The 16,316-nt window shown below is 34.2% G+C and overlaps 1 protein-coding gene across 2 annotated transcripts in view; it reads left to right on the top strand.

Moving 5' to 3' along the window:
* Positions 1–16,316, top strand: part of ASCC3 (activating signal cointegrator 1 complex subunit 3) — a 402,050-nt gene that overhangs the window by 20,733 nt on the left and 365,001 nt on the right. For both annotated transcript variants that reach the window (XM_053590400.1, XM_053590401.1), the window contains exon 3: positions 3,358–3,508. In XM_053590400.1, the coding sequence (XP_053446375.1) occupies positions 3,358–3,508 (151 nt within the window). The remainder of the gene's footprint in view (positions 1–3,357; positions 3,509–16,316) is intronic.

Below are 16,316 nucleotides of genomic sequence, written 5' to 3'. Positions count from 1 at the left end.
CCAGGAGTTTGAGTCCAACCCGATTAAGAGTGAGATCTCATCTCTATTAAAATATAGAAAAAATTAGTTGGGCATGGTGGTGCCCACCTGTAGTCTTAGCCACTTGGGAGTCTGAGACAGGAAGGATCGCTAGAGCATAGGAGTTTGAAATTGCAGTGGGCTATGGTGACACCACTGTACTGTAGCTGGGATGACACATACTGAAGCTCTGTTTTTTGTTTTTTTTTTTTTAATAAAAGAAGAAAGAAAAAATTATATGGACTCTTATTTTCACTTTTACAGTACAGGCTGACTCCCGCTTTAGTAGTAATTATGGTATGGAAAAATTTCTTTCATGAGTCAGTTTTATAAGCAACACTAATTTTACCCTTGTTATAAATGCAGTTAGAGCCCATCAGGAATATTATCACTTGGGAGCATTACTTTTGTCTTACTGAAAGAACTCCTTTAGTCTGTTTCCCACATAGGTTCGATAAATTAGGGCATAAAGTTTGGCAAAGAATTTCTTCTGATGGATAAACTTATATAAGTCTTACAAAGGTACAAAATAAATTACATATAGTTGCAAGTTTAATAATATTATAGAAGCAATGAAAGTATATGATACCAAGACTTCTACAAAATTCTAGGTATGTATCATAAAATATTTAGAGGAAAGGCTCTTAGAAATATCTCTGACAAATAATGTATTAGTTAGCATGAAATACCACAGAATACCAGACTGGGTGGCTTAAACAATAGAAATTTGTCCTCTTAAAAATCCGGATCTTAAAAAAAAAAAAAAGAGGGCGGTGCCTGTGGCTCAACTGAGTAGGGCACTGGTTCCATATGCCGGAGGTGGCGGGTTCAAACCCAGCCCCAGCCAAAAACTGCAAAAAAAAAAAAAAAAAAAAATCTTGAAGTCTAAGATAAAGGAGTTAACAGGTTTGGCTTTTTTTTTTTTTTAATTATTTTATTATTAAATCATAGATGTGTACATTAATGCATTTATGGGGTACAATGTGCTGGTTTTATATACAGTTTGAAATAGTTTCATCAAACTGGTTAACATAGCCTTCACCGCACTTTCTTAATTATCGTGTTAAGACATATATACTCTATTCTGAGGCTTCTCTCCTTGGTTTGCTGATGGGAGCCTTCACACCGTATCCTTATATGAGCTTTCCTCTGTGAAAGTACATCCCTGGTGTGTGTTTGCGTGTCCAAACTTTGTCTTGTATAAGGACATCACTTACATGGCATTAGGGCCAACCCTTATGGCCTTGTAGACCCTACCTTCAAATCCAATCATGTCCTAAGGTATTAGTGTTTTAGGACTTCAACATATGAATTTTGAGGGGACACAGTTCAGCCCTTAACATGGATTCTGATCAAGTGATAAATGTGAAGATAGTTCCATTACTATGATGGACTTAATTAGTTTTAATCTTTAAGTTACTCTGGTTTCTTCCTAAGTGTGATTTGATAGTATATACGTCTACTATTTAAAAAGGCACAAGAGACAAAGGAGCAAAAGTTATAACCTCTCATATCATTTTTATGTATTTTGAACTTTTTTTTTTTCTTTTTGCAGTTTTCGGCTGGGGCCGGGTTTGAACCCGCCACCTCCAATATATGGGGCCAGCGCCTTACTCCTTTGAGCCACAATTGCCGCCCAATTTTGGACTTATTTTTGAAATTATTTTTAAGTTTCTGAAGTTTTAAAAAAATGTATAACAACAGGTTTTATATTATGGATGGAACCTCTGGAGACAATTTATATACATAAATGATGGATTGGCTTTTCACTAGGAAAGGGTAAATGTTTTAGAAGCTTAGTCATAGTGTTGTGAACTTCATGTGCCTGACACAGTATGCACTGTACTTCTGAAGAAACGAACCATGTAGTGTAGTATATGCAGAACCTGGCCCTTTGCTATTTTTTAAAAAGAATCATTCACTTTAATTTCTGACTTCCTATTTGAATGTATTGTAGATTGATAATAGCTGACTTGTTCCTGGTCAGCTGGAATTTTATTGCTAAAAGTCCTTACGTAGTTTTATAGTTAATAGTTTTACTCAAAGATTGATACTAGCAAGAAGAGATTTGTAATTGTCTTTTAAAAGATATTCTTTTCCTTTAATAATACAGAATTTTGTTGGATATGAACTAGTTAGCCTTCTTTATAGTGGTAGCTGTTTTGCCTTTTCCACAGCAATTAAAATAGAGGTATATTGTGTATAGTTAATTAATATTACTATCTTAACACTTTATTTCCTGCCCTCACCTCCCCAAAGCCTTTTGCAAGTTATTCTCTGTTAGGGACACGAGAAGATTTTCAAATTTAAAAGTGTATAAGGACTGGACGCATATCCCATGTCATTTCATTTATTCCTGTAGGCTATTAAGCACTTTTTTCCTTGAAAAAGGAAAGTAGTATATATCCTAAGCTTCATTTGAATGTAACTTTTTATCTTGAAAACTGTCCAACATACACAAGAGAGAAAAATAAGCCTTTATGTACTTATGACTCTACTGTAACAACTTAATTTCATTTAACAGTCAATCTCATTTCAAATCTTCCTTTGTACATTCTCCTTTCTCTAAACCCAGATTGACTAGCCCCATTTTAAATTAGAAAACAGAGGCAGGAAAATAATGATGAATTATGTGTTATCATTTAAAGAGTAAAATTATGGTTTTCTTTCTGCCACACCCCTTTTTCATTTGGTTGGAGGTCTTTGTGAGTTTGATCTATGTATCAAAGCCAGTAGACTGACATAAAATTTTTATTTGGTTCCATGGTCATTTCTTGAGAATGGAAAGATGTATATAGCCTCAAGAAGCACTGGGTACAGAAAAGAGTCTCCTGAATGCCTAACCTGTTCTGGACTCAGACTTAAGAAAGTAATACTGACTTGAATATGTTGAACCAGTCATGGGAGTCTAATTTTCTATAAATACATTTCATCAAAAAGCATGACACAAACTTGTTATTTATATACACCACGATCTAACCTATGTTAAAAACAAGCAGGTAGACAAACAGAAAGAGGTATGTGAGATATTACCAGTTGTTATTATCTGGATGTTGAACTTTTTTTTACTTTGCTTTTTACTTTGCTGTTTGGAATTGATTTCATAATGACTATATACTGTCATTTAATTAAAAGAGCACTTTTATTTATCTTTTAAACAACTGAAAGTCTACAAAATCACATTTAAGGAAAACTTGTTCAGGGAGAAGTTTAGATGTGACTAGATACAACATTGAATTCTTGTGGGCAGTGCCAAATGTAATACAAAATATATGCAATAAGTGATGGATTTGAGAAGAACCTCAACCGTATTTTTCTTGATTATACTCTCTGTTTCAGATAAAGCGATCCAAACTTCATGAACAAGGTTTAGATTTGGGCCTAACATGGAAGAAGATAATAAAATTTTTGAATGAAAGACTGGAGAAGAGTAAAATGCAAAGCGTAAATGAAGAGTTAAAAGAAATATTACATGCTGCAAAACAAATAGGTATAGTTTTGTTTTTTTCTAAAGAGCCAATAAGGTTCGAAAACAGATTCCTTGTAAACTAATAGCTTCCTTGTAAACTATATACTCTATAGTAAAAGGCTGAAATTTCCAAACAGGTATTAAGTATTCATAATTCTAAAAGACAGTCTTATCTATCAGTGTGATCAGGGCAGAGGATGTCAGGGTGGAAATAAAGTAGTAATTAGAAGACGATTATGCATGAGGGATTTGTAGGAATTTAAGTTCTGAAAACCACTGTCTTGTTTGAAATAGGATAAGGTAAATTAAACATTTAATGCAGCTCTCAGGAACCCTGAATGTCATGTAGTTTAGTCTCTTATTATAAAGCCCACCGAATACCCAGTGAATGGCAATGCTTAGCTGAACTTCACTTTTCTTCTGATCCCACACTAACATTTTCATCAACTGATTGTATTGCAGGGGAAAATATAACTTGAAATTGTAATACTGTGTACTTAGGGTACTTTCCCAAAGTTAGAAAGTAAATGAAACAAATAACCCTCTGGAAAAAAATGTACTGTGAAACTCATCATATCAAACTCTGATAACTGAAAAGAGTAGTTAACACTATTGTAGTTCTAAATTTTCTAAATTCAGCAGCTTTGTACCTACAAAAAGTCCCAACTCATACCTTGTTCTTATATGATCTGGCCTCCACCTTTCTCTCTGACCGCACATCATCTTTGGCCTTAATCATCTGTGTTTCAGACACATGGCTTTCTCTCATGACATCAAAACAACCCAGCTGGTACCTGTTCTGGGGTTTTTGCATGTGCTGCTCTCTGTGCCAAGAATGTTTATCTATTATAATCTTAGTATTGGTAGATCCTTTCTTGTCATTCTGAACTCAGCTAAAAAATTATTTTCTTAATGAGGTCTCTTTAATCTCAAATTGTCACCAAATCACACTTTATCTTATAACCCCCCATTATTTGACAGTTTGCTTGTTTGTTTATTGCCACTAGGATCAAAGTTCATGAGAGTAAGATTTTATTTTTCTTGTTCAACATTCCATCCCCAGTGCTTACAATAGTGCTTCATATATTTTGAGGTCTTAATAAAGGGTCATTTGTAAGTAAATGAAAAAGTTTTCTCAGACAATATTTTAGTAGATGGAGAATTTAGAACTTTACCTTATCATATACTGGTTGGGAATTTTCTTTCTTACACCTAATTTGGAGGGTGTTTCTTTTTTATCTCATAGACTTGGAAACTACTTATAATCATTGCGTCTTTACATTTTTTCTTTAGATATTTTGAGTTTTAAAAATATACTATTTACCTATCATTGATGTGTAATCTAGTATAATGTTGAATTGAATGTCCTCTTTGTTTTAAGTTGTGAAAGTACAAAATAAATACCATATGTGGTTTTCCTTAGGTTATCAAGAGCTTTATTAAAAATTGAGTTTGCTTAAGTGTAGGGGAAATATGGCACATTTTTGATGGAATTTATAATAGCATTTGGCATAGAGTCACATTTTATATTTTTAACTTAGATTCCTTATAAAATAACAGTGAAAATGCAAAATCTCCTAAATCATCTTGACTAGGATTTTACCCTCCTAGTTGTCTGGGTCTCTATTTGTAGGGTGGTGGGGTCTTCGGTATCTGACTAAAGTGCTTCTCAGAAACTGTAGTGTCCTTCCTCTGTAGTTGCATTATTGAAATGCCACAGTATACTCAGCAAAAATAGTAGTGAAACACTGAGCTTATTTAGTACCATGATTAAATTATTTCTTTGTGTAAATGATGGAGAAATTAAAATTTAAAAAAATAAATTATTCTTTATAATTCTTTCCTGAATATCTCTGGCTGCAACACAAAAAACCTTGTCTTAAATACCAGCTATTAATTGTTATCCTAGGGATCTTGCTTGTAGAAAAACATCAGATTCATACCTAGGGAATAATCAACTGGCTGATAATATTGAAGGGATTATTTTGAGATGCAATATCTCGTAAAAATATTTCTGAGAGAGATAAAAATCTTAATGTTGGATTTGGGCAATACTCGGTTATACCTATTTTTTTAATGGTGTGCTGAAGTTGAACAACTACTAGCTATACTGAAACTCACAGTAGAATAGTAGTCAGCCACCCTTTCTGAATGAAAATGCTAAAGATCCTAGCAGCATTTGTTAGTATCATGGGGAATATGTTTTTGTGATTTCTCTTACATTTTTCTTTTAGCATAGCCAATTTTGGTGTGATTGTATGAAAAAGGTGGAGCAACACAATAAAGAAAAAAGAACAATTAAATTTCAGTGGCGTATAATATCACGAGGTGCTTAAGACCATGTGTATTGTTTGGTCAGAATAATTGAAGTTTTAAGCTGGAGAAAACATTACGGGACAGATATCTTGTTTAATGCTTTCATTTTTTATGGGAAGAAATGGCCTATGGAGGTTAATTGTATCATGGTTGGTGCCTAGTGAAGGTAGGCCTAGATCCAAATTCTGAAACAGAAACATAATAGAAATCTTAGATTTTTCCTTTCCTTGTTCTTGTCAGAAGTGATCAACTTTCAAGTCTACTTTTCAGCCAATCTTTAAAATTTACTTGTTTTGCATATTTACCATTTCCCTATTTCAGAATTTTACCATCTCATGTCTGAACTACGGCAGTAGTCTATTGCCTCAGTCTTTCTTTTTCATCCAGTTTCTTCTCTGTCACAAGACTGGTCTTTGTAAAAGGTAAAGCTCATTTTTATTCTCAGTTTACCTTCTAGGCCAAATTGGGTTTATTTTGGTTGCTTTTTTCCCCTCTCTCTTCTTTCTGTATTGTCCAGGCTGCAGTACAGTGGCATCATCATAGTTCACTGTAGCCTCAAACTGTTGGGCCAAGGTAATCCTTTGTCTCAGCCACCTGAGTAGCTGGATCTGTAGGTGTGCACCACCACACTTGGCAGGGTCTCACTATGTTGCCCATGCTAAGACCAAATTTTTTAGAATGATACTTAAAAACCTCCTTTATGAATTGACACAATTTACTTTTTCATCTCTTTGCCTTAATACCACATGTAACCTTTAAGACAATATGTGCAATGTTTTCTTTCTTAATTTCCTGAACAGTGCATATTGTTTTGTTTTGATCTGTGTGTGTTTTTTATGTGTTAAAGTAACTTTCTCCACTATGTTCAATAGGTGAAATACTTCTCATCTCTGAAGACATGGTTTAGGCTTAATTCAGTCATGTCTTCCCTCATTCTTTTCTAATCTTGATAGACAGTATTCCATTAGATTATAACCTGATCCTACTTTCTAAGGTTACTTTTCTTATTGCTTGATAATTGTTTATCCCACCTCTTCTCTGATTGTGACTGTCTTGCTGATATAAGGATTACAAACAGAATCTCACTTTTTTTTTTATTAATTTTAAATCATAGCTGTGTACATTAATGCGATCATGGGGCACCATACATTGGTTTTATAAACAGTTTGACACATTTTCATCACACTGGTTAATATAGCCTTCCTGGCATTTTCTTAGTTATTGTGTTAAGACAGTTATATTCTACATTTAGTAAGTTTCACATGTACCCTTGTAAGATGCACTGCAGATGTAATCCCACCTATCCCCCTCCCTCCCCTCCCTCTCCCAATTCCCCATATTCTTAGGTTATAACTGGGTTATAGCTTTCATATGAAAGCCAAAAATTAGTTTCATAGTAGGGCTGAGTACATTGGATATCGCCCTAGGTGGAGTGCCGTAGTTTCATAGCTCACAGCAACCCCAATCTCTTAGGCTCAGGCAATCCTCTTGCCTCAGCCTCCCAGGTAGCTGGGACTACAGGTGCCTACCACAACACCCAGCTAAGTTTTTTCTATTTTATACTAGAGATGGGGTCTCAGTCTTGTTTAGACTGTTCTTTTGTTAAAGTATTCTTCCCCTTCCCCATTTACATTAATATATTCTCATACGGTTTACAATTTGATTCTCCCCTCAAGATTATTGTAATAATATAGTTGTAGGGAGAAAGTATTATACATGTTTTAAAAAATAGTATTCTTGGCCCTTAATCTTATTGTATCCTTATATTCATTGTAGGCACAGCTGTCTTATCTTCATGGATTTTTGAAGGATAAACATGGTTATACTTACGTTTTATTGGCAATGAAAGTTTGTTAGTACGCTTTGTCAATACTTTGTCAAAATGTTCTAGGCAAAAACATTTTGGAAAAAAGATCAAGATTAAGAGTGGCAGTCAAAAAATGCATCATGTGGGCAGCGCCTGTGGCTCAGTGAGTAGGGCGCCGGCCCCATATGCCGTGGGTGGCGGGTTCAAACCCAGCCCCGGCCAAACTGCAACAACAACAAAAAAAAATAGCTGGGCGTTGTGGCGGGCGCCTGTAGTCCCAGCTGCTTGGGAGGCTGAGGCAAGAGAATCGCTTGGGCCCAGGAGTTGGAGGTTGCTGTGAGCTGTGTGACGCCATGGCACTCTACCCGAGGGCAGTATAGTGAGACTCTGTCTCTACAAAAAAAAAAAAAAAAAAAAAAAAAATGCATCATGTATTATGTATATGTCTCTGTTACTTTAGAATTTAAAATAATCACTTTAGGAGGCTGGTAAGATTTTCACAGTGTAAGGTAGAAACTGGGATGGGAGTCAAGAATGGTGGTCAGAGTAGGTAGAAAGTCGCTATATGTAGTAGTTCCTTAATCAGATCTGTAAGTATCTTTTATAGAGCCAGAATAGAATTTTGAAGTTTTCCCAGAGCACATTGATCTATTGATTCCACTCCTATCTGAATATAGATCGAGACTCAGACAGAATTGAACTATTTTCTTTCGGTATTCAAATTATTTTGCCACACAAAGATCTTTGGTTTTGATTTCACTAATTTATAACCCCTGATTTATTTGGGTTTTGAATTTTTTATGCATTTTACCTTTAATAACTTTGTCTTTAAGCATAGTATAAAATGGGTTTGGCGCCTGTGCTTAGTGGTTAGGGCGCCAGCCACATACGCTGGGGCTGGCAGGTTCAAACCTAGCCAGGACCTGCTAAACAGCGACAACTACAACAAAAAATAGCTGGGTGTTGTGGTGGGCATCTGTAGTCCCAGCTACTTGGTAGGCTGAGGCAAGAGAATTGCTTAAACCCAAGAGTTTGAGGTTGCTGTGATCACTGAGCGTGACATAGTGAGACTCTATTTCAAAAAAATAAAAAGAATAGTATATAAATGAAAAGGTAAATTGAACAGCAGTGTCCTGCAAAGTGCTGTTTAAGGCATTTGTGAATCTGTTATGATTTGTGTGTTGTGAAGGAAATAAGACTTTACTATTAAGAAGTAAAGAATAAAAACCTTGGGTAGAAAGCAGTTTATAAGGCGATTAACTGGAAAAGGAAGTATGATAATTAGCAGAATCTTGCAATTCTGTCTATGGAAGTAAGGGCAGACATTTAAAATTATAAAGGCTCTTTGTGGGATGGCAGGAGGTTCTTCAGGAGTATTTGTGAAAAATAGCTATTTTGAAAATCGTAGATTATGAAAGAGTTCAAGGAATTTTACCTCCTATAAAATGTTAGACAAGGTAATTTGAAAACACCCTCTGCTGAGAATAACTAGAAAATCTGTAAAATATAAAATTTGTTTGACTGCATCAGGGTACTGCTAAAGCAATGAAGAATTATGAGGTCAAGATCTGGAAGCAGAAACCAAACAAGAAATGTGATCTTGGCATTTGGGCCACTTTTTCCTAGAGGAGAGAGACTGTCCATTCCACAAGAGGAGGCTGGATGCAAAAGAGGAAGATGAGAAAATGGCAAAGCTTCTAACAGATCAAAGGACTAACAAGACAAAAATGGACAAAAGAGGAAATAGAAAATCTCAATATTTGTTAAAGAAATTGAATCTGTAATTGCAAGAAATCTGTACTTTCTATAACAAAGAAATCTATATGCCTTGATGGCTTTAATGAGAATGTCATATAATGTCATTTTCTTAAGTGATATAAGGATACTATTGTAGATTTAAAGAGGCTAAGGCTTATAATAGTCAAATGTATGATCCTTGAATGGACTCTTGAATCAGAAAATGTTAAAAAGATATTTTGGGGGCCATTAGAGAAATTTGAATACAGGCGGGCATCATTAGGGAATATTAGATTTTAGGTGTCAGTCTATCCTTATAGGTATGCCAGAAGATGTCTTAAATCTGAAGAGGTATACACTGTGGTATTTATAATGAAATGTGATAAAGACTGCAATATACTGTCAGATGGGATGGGAAAAAATGTACATGTAATGTGTGTGAGGAAGAGGTAGCATGTGAGCTCATGTGAATGCATAAAGATTAACAATGGTTGGGTTAATAAAAAGGGAAAAATTGCATGATTCATGATAAAGTGAAAAAGGTTTAAAAATTACTGATTAAGTAGATGAATAAAAAACATTTTATGAATACTTAGCATCCATTTATGATAAAAAGTTCTTAGCAAACTAAGAATAAAAGGAGACTTTTTTAATCTGATAAAGACTGAAAAACCTAGAGCAAATTTACTTAATGGTGTAATGTTAAGAACTTCTCTGAGATAGGGCTTTGATAAGAATGCCTGTCACCACTTCTCTTTCTCATTCTACTAAAAATTCTTGCTAATATAATATGGCAAGAAAAAGAAGGGATATAAAGACGTAAAAAAAAAAAAAAAAAAGACCTTTTCATCGTTCAGCCAACTACAACTAGAAAATGAACTTAGCAAGGTCAGTATAAAACTCAATTTTATTTCTCCGTACCAGTAGCACATTTTAAAAGGTTCCATTTGTTATTCTGTAAAGCTTTATAAAATTTAATTTATGTATTTTCATATATTTTAATTTATTTACAAAAGCATCAAGGAAACATTAAATAGGAGTGAATTTAATAAAAGATGAACAAGACTTCCTCATGGAAAACTGAGGGAAATTAAGTCCTTAATAAAAGGAGAGATATACCAGGGAGTAGAAGATTGACTATTATAAAGATACTGTTTTCTGCCCAAATCCGTCTACAGATTCAATGCTATCCCAAACAAAATCTCAGCAGGTTTGTGTTTGAGAGGATGTATGTGTGTAATGTGACAAGATAATGTAAAAATTACATGGAAATTCAAACGCAAAGAGCAACCTAGTCAACCTTCAAAAATAGGGAGAGCCTGGCAGGGGTGAGGAACCTGCGACTATGGGCCACCTGTGGTCTTCTGTACACTTGAGTGTGGCCTTTTGACTGAATCCAATTTTTGCCAACAGATCCTTTTAATAAAAAGGCAAACCACAGGGCAGGAGAATATAGCTTCACGATGTACATTCAAGATTCAATGACATTAAATCTCGTATCCAGATTAAATGAGAACTACCAGTCAATAAGGACACGACAGATAATCATATGTAAAAATGAGGAAGGGTCTTGAGTACTTCAAAGAAGAAAATTGGCTAGTAAACGTGAAAAGGGGTTCAACCTCATCGTTAATCAAAGATTACCATTGCATGCCCACCACAGTGGTTAAATTAAAAAGACTGACATACCAGTTGTTAGCCATGATCTTGAATGAGAAAGAAGAATTTGCTGTTGCTAAAGTTTAAATTGGTACAACTCCTTTGAATTACTGTTTGACTGTATCTACTATGGCTGTACATGTGAAATTTAAAATCTTGGTATATATTCAATAAAAGTGCTTGAATAGGTACATCAAAAATCCTGCATTCATGGCAACATTATTTGTGATGGTCTTAAGATGGAAAACAAGCCAGTTGACTGTTAAATTGCATAGATAAATTGTAGCAATAATGGACTAAAGCTACTTGTAACCCTGAAAATGAGTTTTAAAATGTTGACAGTAGAGGCCAAACAACACATAGTGTGGTATTACATGAATTTGAAAAAGAGGCATAAACCGTCTTTGGTTTTAGAGGTTGGACTAGTGGTTACCTTTGAGAAAGGAGGTAGTGACTGGGAGTGAATATGAGAGAGGTTTCTGGCAAGCTGATAACCTGATTCTGGAAGTATTTAATCAAATTACACCAGTATGTTTATTTTGTGATGATTCTTTGATGATTCTTGTATGTATACTGTATACTTTTATATTATTTAATATAAAATTTGCTATGCTCTTTGTATTAAAAATTTTAATGAAATATTTCAGATTGATAAAAATAAGTACAGAACAAATGCCTTTATATTCACTATTTAATTTAACACTTGGCTATTGTATGGTGAGAACTCCTGTGTACCCTGCTTAGTCTCGGGTACCCAATATCATAAATATGAATAAATTGGTATTTATCATTCCCATTCTTGTTTTTATATTTTTTGTCACATATTTATGCACCACAAATAACTACATTAGGAATATGTTTGGCTCAGATATCAAAACCTACACCAGTGACAGAGAGATCAAGTGGGTTTTATCTGACAAGTCCCCTATGAAGATTAGCAGTTTAATAATGTTAGGGTCTAAGTCTCTGCTAATAATTTTCCCTTTTCTTCACATTCCTTGCCTTTTATTTACCAGATGTCAGCTCCACTTCTAGGTATATCTGTGTACTAGATGTTTCTCTTTTGGTTTTTAAAAGGAAATTATGTTATATTGGGAGTAGATTGTGTTTCTGTTCTATGTTTTGATAATTAAACCATGTCTGCATCCCTGGAATAAGTGCTTCTTACTTGTAGCTTGTTTTTAGACATGGATATATCCAGTAAGGTAATATTTTGTTTGGAATATTTGCAGCTTTATTTTTATACTATATTTGATTTTCAGTTTCAAGTTTTTGTAAAATTATTTTCCTATAGTTTGAGATAATTTCAAATTACCAGTTAATATATGTGAGTACAAAGTCAGTTCTGTCTGTAAGTGGGTAAATAATATCAATAAACTTGTTTCTTCATCTGTATTACGGTGATAGCAATTCTTACTTTGGACAAGTATAGTTGTGATGTGAATAAAGTAGTACAGTAAAGTGGCTAGAGTAGCATTTGGTCAATGGCTGTTAGTAATTTTATTCTAACCTAGATGTAGTATTAGGGTTGGTAAACAGATAGTTGCTCTATGTGGAGTAAATGTTAGGATAAATGGTAATGGTGCAAATGTCAGGGAATTCTGCTTCATAAGTCAGGAAAAAACTAGAGAAGGAAACTTTGGACAGACTTAGATTGTGTTTTGAATGTTGCAAAGACAGGTGTTATATTTATGTCCATTTTATAAGAAAAATTATAAAATGAAAGAGCTGAATAACAGGAAAATCAAGATGATTTTACAAATGTATCAGCTGTATAAATAGGCAATTCACATTAACCAGGATATGGCAAAAAATCTATAAATGGAATGGATACTGTATCAGTGCCTAAATTGGAAAAAGATCAGAGTTTTTGGTTGTTTGCTTTATCAGTTGATTATTTTTCATTCAGAAGCTACTTATAATTCCTTTAGTAGAGGAACTTTAAAAGTTGTGATTAATTTTTTCATGTTATTTCATGTTTCTTGTTTGTTTTTCCTTGAACATTAAAATGGCAGTTAAGTCTCTGTGAAGTGTGTGATTTGTTTATTGATATAGTATATTTCCTTAGTGATACTCAATGATTTTATTATAGGAAGTTTTATATAAAATCTAATTCAAACTTTTATGGTAGCTGTTTGGTTCCTTGGGAAATTACGTTGTAATTTGATGTAGGATTTTATAGTACTAGAAATGGTAATGTAATGGCTGGTTCTGCCTTAAAGTTGTAAGTTGAGTATTCACATTTTGTAATGAGTGTACATGAAATTATTAAATGGCTGTTTTTAAAACACAGGGAGGTACCTTGGACTATTTTAATTCCTTGTACTATTTTTTTCTCTACCAGACGTTTCTTTATTTTCCTTTAGTTATTTACTCAACCCTGAAAGAAGCAGTTTTTATACAGATGTGCGACTAATCTTAACATTTTAAGTAACTCCTTCTAATTACTATCGTGAACATTCCTTGAACACTTCGTCTATTTATTGCAAGGTACTGCTAGAGTTGTTTTGATGCACAAAAGGAGTTATACTCTAAAATAAATGAGGCTTATTATATTAAGTTACATTACTTAGGCAATTTTAAATTTATATCACAGAAATTGCTTAGTTTACTTCCCCAAAAGCCACATGGTAAATGTCTCCTTCTATTATGTCAAAATTTTGATATTTTGTTTTAATATTTTGTTGATCATTTGAAAGATGCCATAATACTCCATTCCCTAAAAAGCCCCTGGTATGTTTTTGGAGTTTCTGTGTTATTTAACCTTGTTATAGCTGAGCTTTTCTGTAAAACGAAGAAATACTAGCAAGATTCACGAGATTTGTTTAAAAATTATAGTAACAGGCATTGGAAGGGAATAAAATTATGGGGACATGGTGTATATAGTATATGTTCAAGTTGAATTATTTTATAATTATATAACATACTTTGTTATATGCAGTATTATATTTAATACAGGAAAGTCACTGGTATAAATATTTTGCATATTAGTAAAAAATTTAATTATTTGATTAAGAAATGAGATAATAGCTAGTCTCTATTCAAATACAACATGTTTATACTAGCTTGCTTGCCTTGCTGATACTTTAATAAATGGAATGAGCTTAAGTGAACATTGCAGGGTTATGATGTTATGGTATTCACAGTAGCAGATCAATTGTTGGGGTAAAACTGGATGTTTGAAGTTTGATCATATGAAAAAATGAATTTTAGGGCTTTGAACATTTCTAAAAGCTATTTGTAAAGTATTTTCAACTAAATTAAGATTTAACTCATCAAAGTAGTCTTTGGTTGACAACTTCTAAATTGAATATGTATCAATAAAGGAGCAAGCATTTGGTGGGTATTTTAATTCAGTTTTCAAATAAAAATTTTTTACTCTGTTTTCAAGGGCTTCTCAAGTATTAATGTAGGCTATTGAAGAAAGTGACAATTACAACTATTTAATTCTTAATATTTTACAATCAAAAGAAAACATAGACATACATTTTGTGTTGAGGATGATTTAAGATTATAGCTATCACTCAATACTTTAATTTTAAAAAATGTTTTATAATCTTAATAGTAGTAAATTACCAATTATTTTTATGGTAAAGTTCTAAATAAGGTTTAGGGTTTTTTCCCCCCAAGTTTGGTGATGCCTTATAATTGAAGACCACCAGCTAGCCTACCGAATCGAGTTCTGATCATATTTTTCCACTTAAAAGTGATTTTTGGCAATCTTATTTCACTTTTGGCTTTTTCTTATTATCTTGGGAAGTGTCTTAGAGTTTATTGTGCATTTCGCATCCCATATTGTAGCAATATAAGTGTTAAGTGGTCAGGATGGATATTTATTATTAACACAAGAATTCCTTTAACCCACTGCCACCAAAAAAAAAATTACTTGGGGCCACAAAATACTTCTAAAACATACACCAATAAAGTATCAAAACTTGAAAATTAGTAATGTAAAAAGTAATGGTAAAACGGGAAAAACATAACTCCCATGGCAGTTAATGTGTTAAATACATTATGGTTTTAGTGCTAGGTGTGTTGAGCCAGTTCTGTGGTTTACAGTCTATCTTGTTCATTGTTTTATGGATAGAAAATTAGAGACCCAGTGTTTAGGATTTTAGACTAGCTTCCTTACAAGTTTTGAGTCTGTAAGTTTCTTAAACACTTTTGCAAATTGTTTAGTATTTATTTTATTCTTTTCTAAAACTTTATCCTGCAGCAAAACTAAACTTAAAATCTCGATTCATGTTTGTAAGATTATCAATCACTGATATGAACAGATATTAAGAGCTTTAAGAATTGAGTGCATCTTAACTCAGTAAAGATCTTAAACCTAGTAAGATTAATCAGTTCTAAATTATATGTCAACTATAAAGGGAAATGATGAATTTATTTGGGAAAAGATTCTCACAGTTAATATGTCTTGTTCAATTTTGGATGTAGTGTAAGAAAACAAGAACATGACTACTTATTACAAAATTCTACTCGCAAACCTAGCAGCCTTTACCGAGGCCGCCCCATCTCCTTTTCCGTGTACTCGGCTGCTGGTTCAGCCAGCCTCTGGAGGGTGCTGAGGGGAGGTGGGCCTGGCATAGCTTTGGCAAGTTAGATAACTGATTGTATTCGCTGTCTTCAGATGTTTTCTCTAAGTCTCAAACTCTAAATATCTTTAAGACACTAAAGGACCAATGCCGGCATCATGGGTAGGCTGCATCTGCAAATTGGGATGAATTCGTTGCTGTGAATCTCTCTGTGCCGGGGACCTCGTTTCTCTGCGCCAATCCTGATCTGCCCTTGTATCCGGGCAGTCCGTGATCCATCAGCCGATCTCCCGGGACATTGCGCGTCATCATTGCCCGACAGCGCGGATACCGCGCGGCTCCGTGCCTAGGCTGGGACGTGCGCATGTGGGGCCGCGGGAAAGCCGCGCCCTCGGATCGCGCATTTCAGCGCCCTGAAAAAGTTTTGTTTTCACAATGCAGTATCCATTAATTTTGTTGCGTAGTCGTTCGTGTCGACAAATGCTCATTACTAGTGGTTCTCAATATTTGGAATTCCAGACAAGCAGCGTGCATACAGATTTGGTCTTGATAAAACCACATTGTGGTGTGAACACACGTCCATTCTTGTCAGTCCAATTCGGAAATGTGGGGGAATAGGTTGTTGAGAAGGAGAGTTAGTACTTATGCAACAGTGTTAACACTTAGGAAGTACCACAACCCAACTAGGTATAAGTCAATGCTCACTAAGAATTTGGAACTCTGAAAATGTTAAGTTTGATCTTTGCTGGTGCTTCTATAATTACAATTGTTT

The sequence above is a fragment of the Nycticebus coucang genome, chromosome 5, assembly GCF_027406575.1.
Source record: "Nycticebus coucang isolate mNycCou1 chromosome 5, mNycCou1.pri, whole genome shotgun sequence".
Classification (NCBI taxonomy): domain Eukaryota; kingdom Metazoa; phylum Chordata; class Mammalia; order Primates; family Lorisidae; genus Nycticebus; species Nycticebus coucang.
This window is presented reverse-complemented; position numbering and strand designations above follow the sequence as displayed.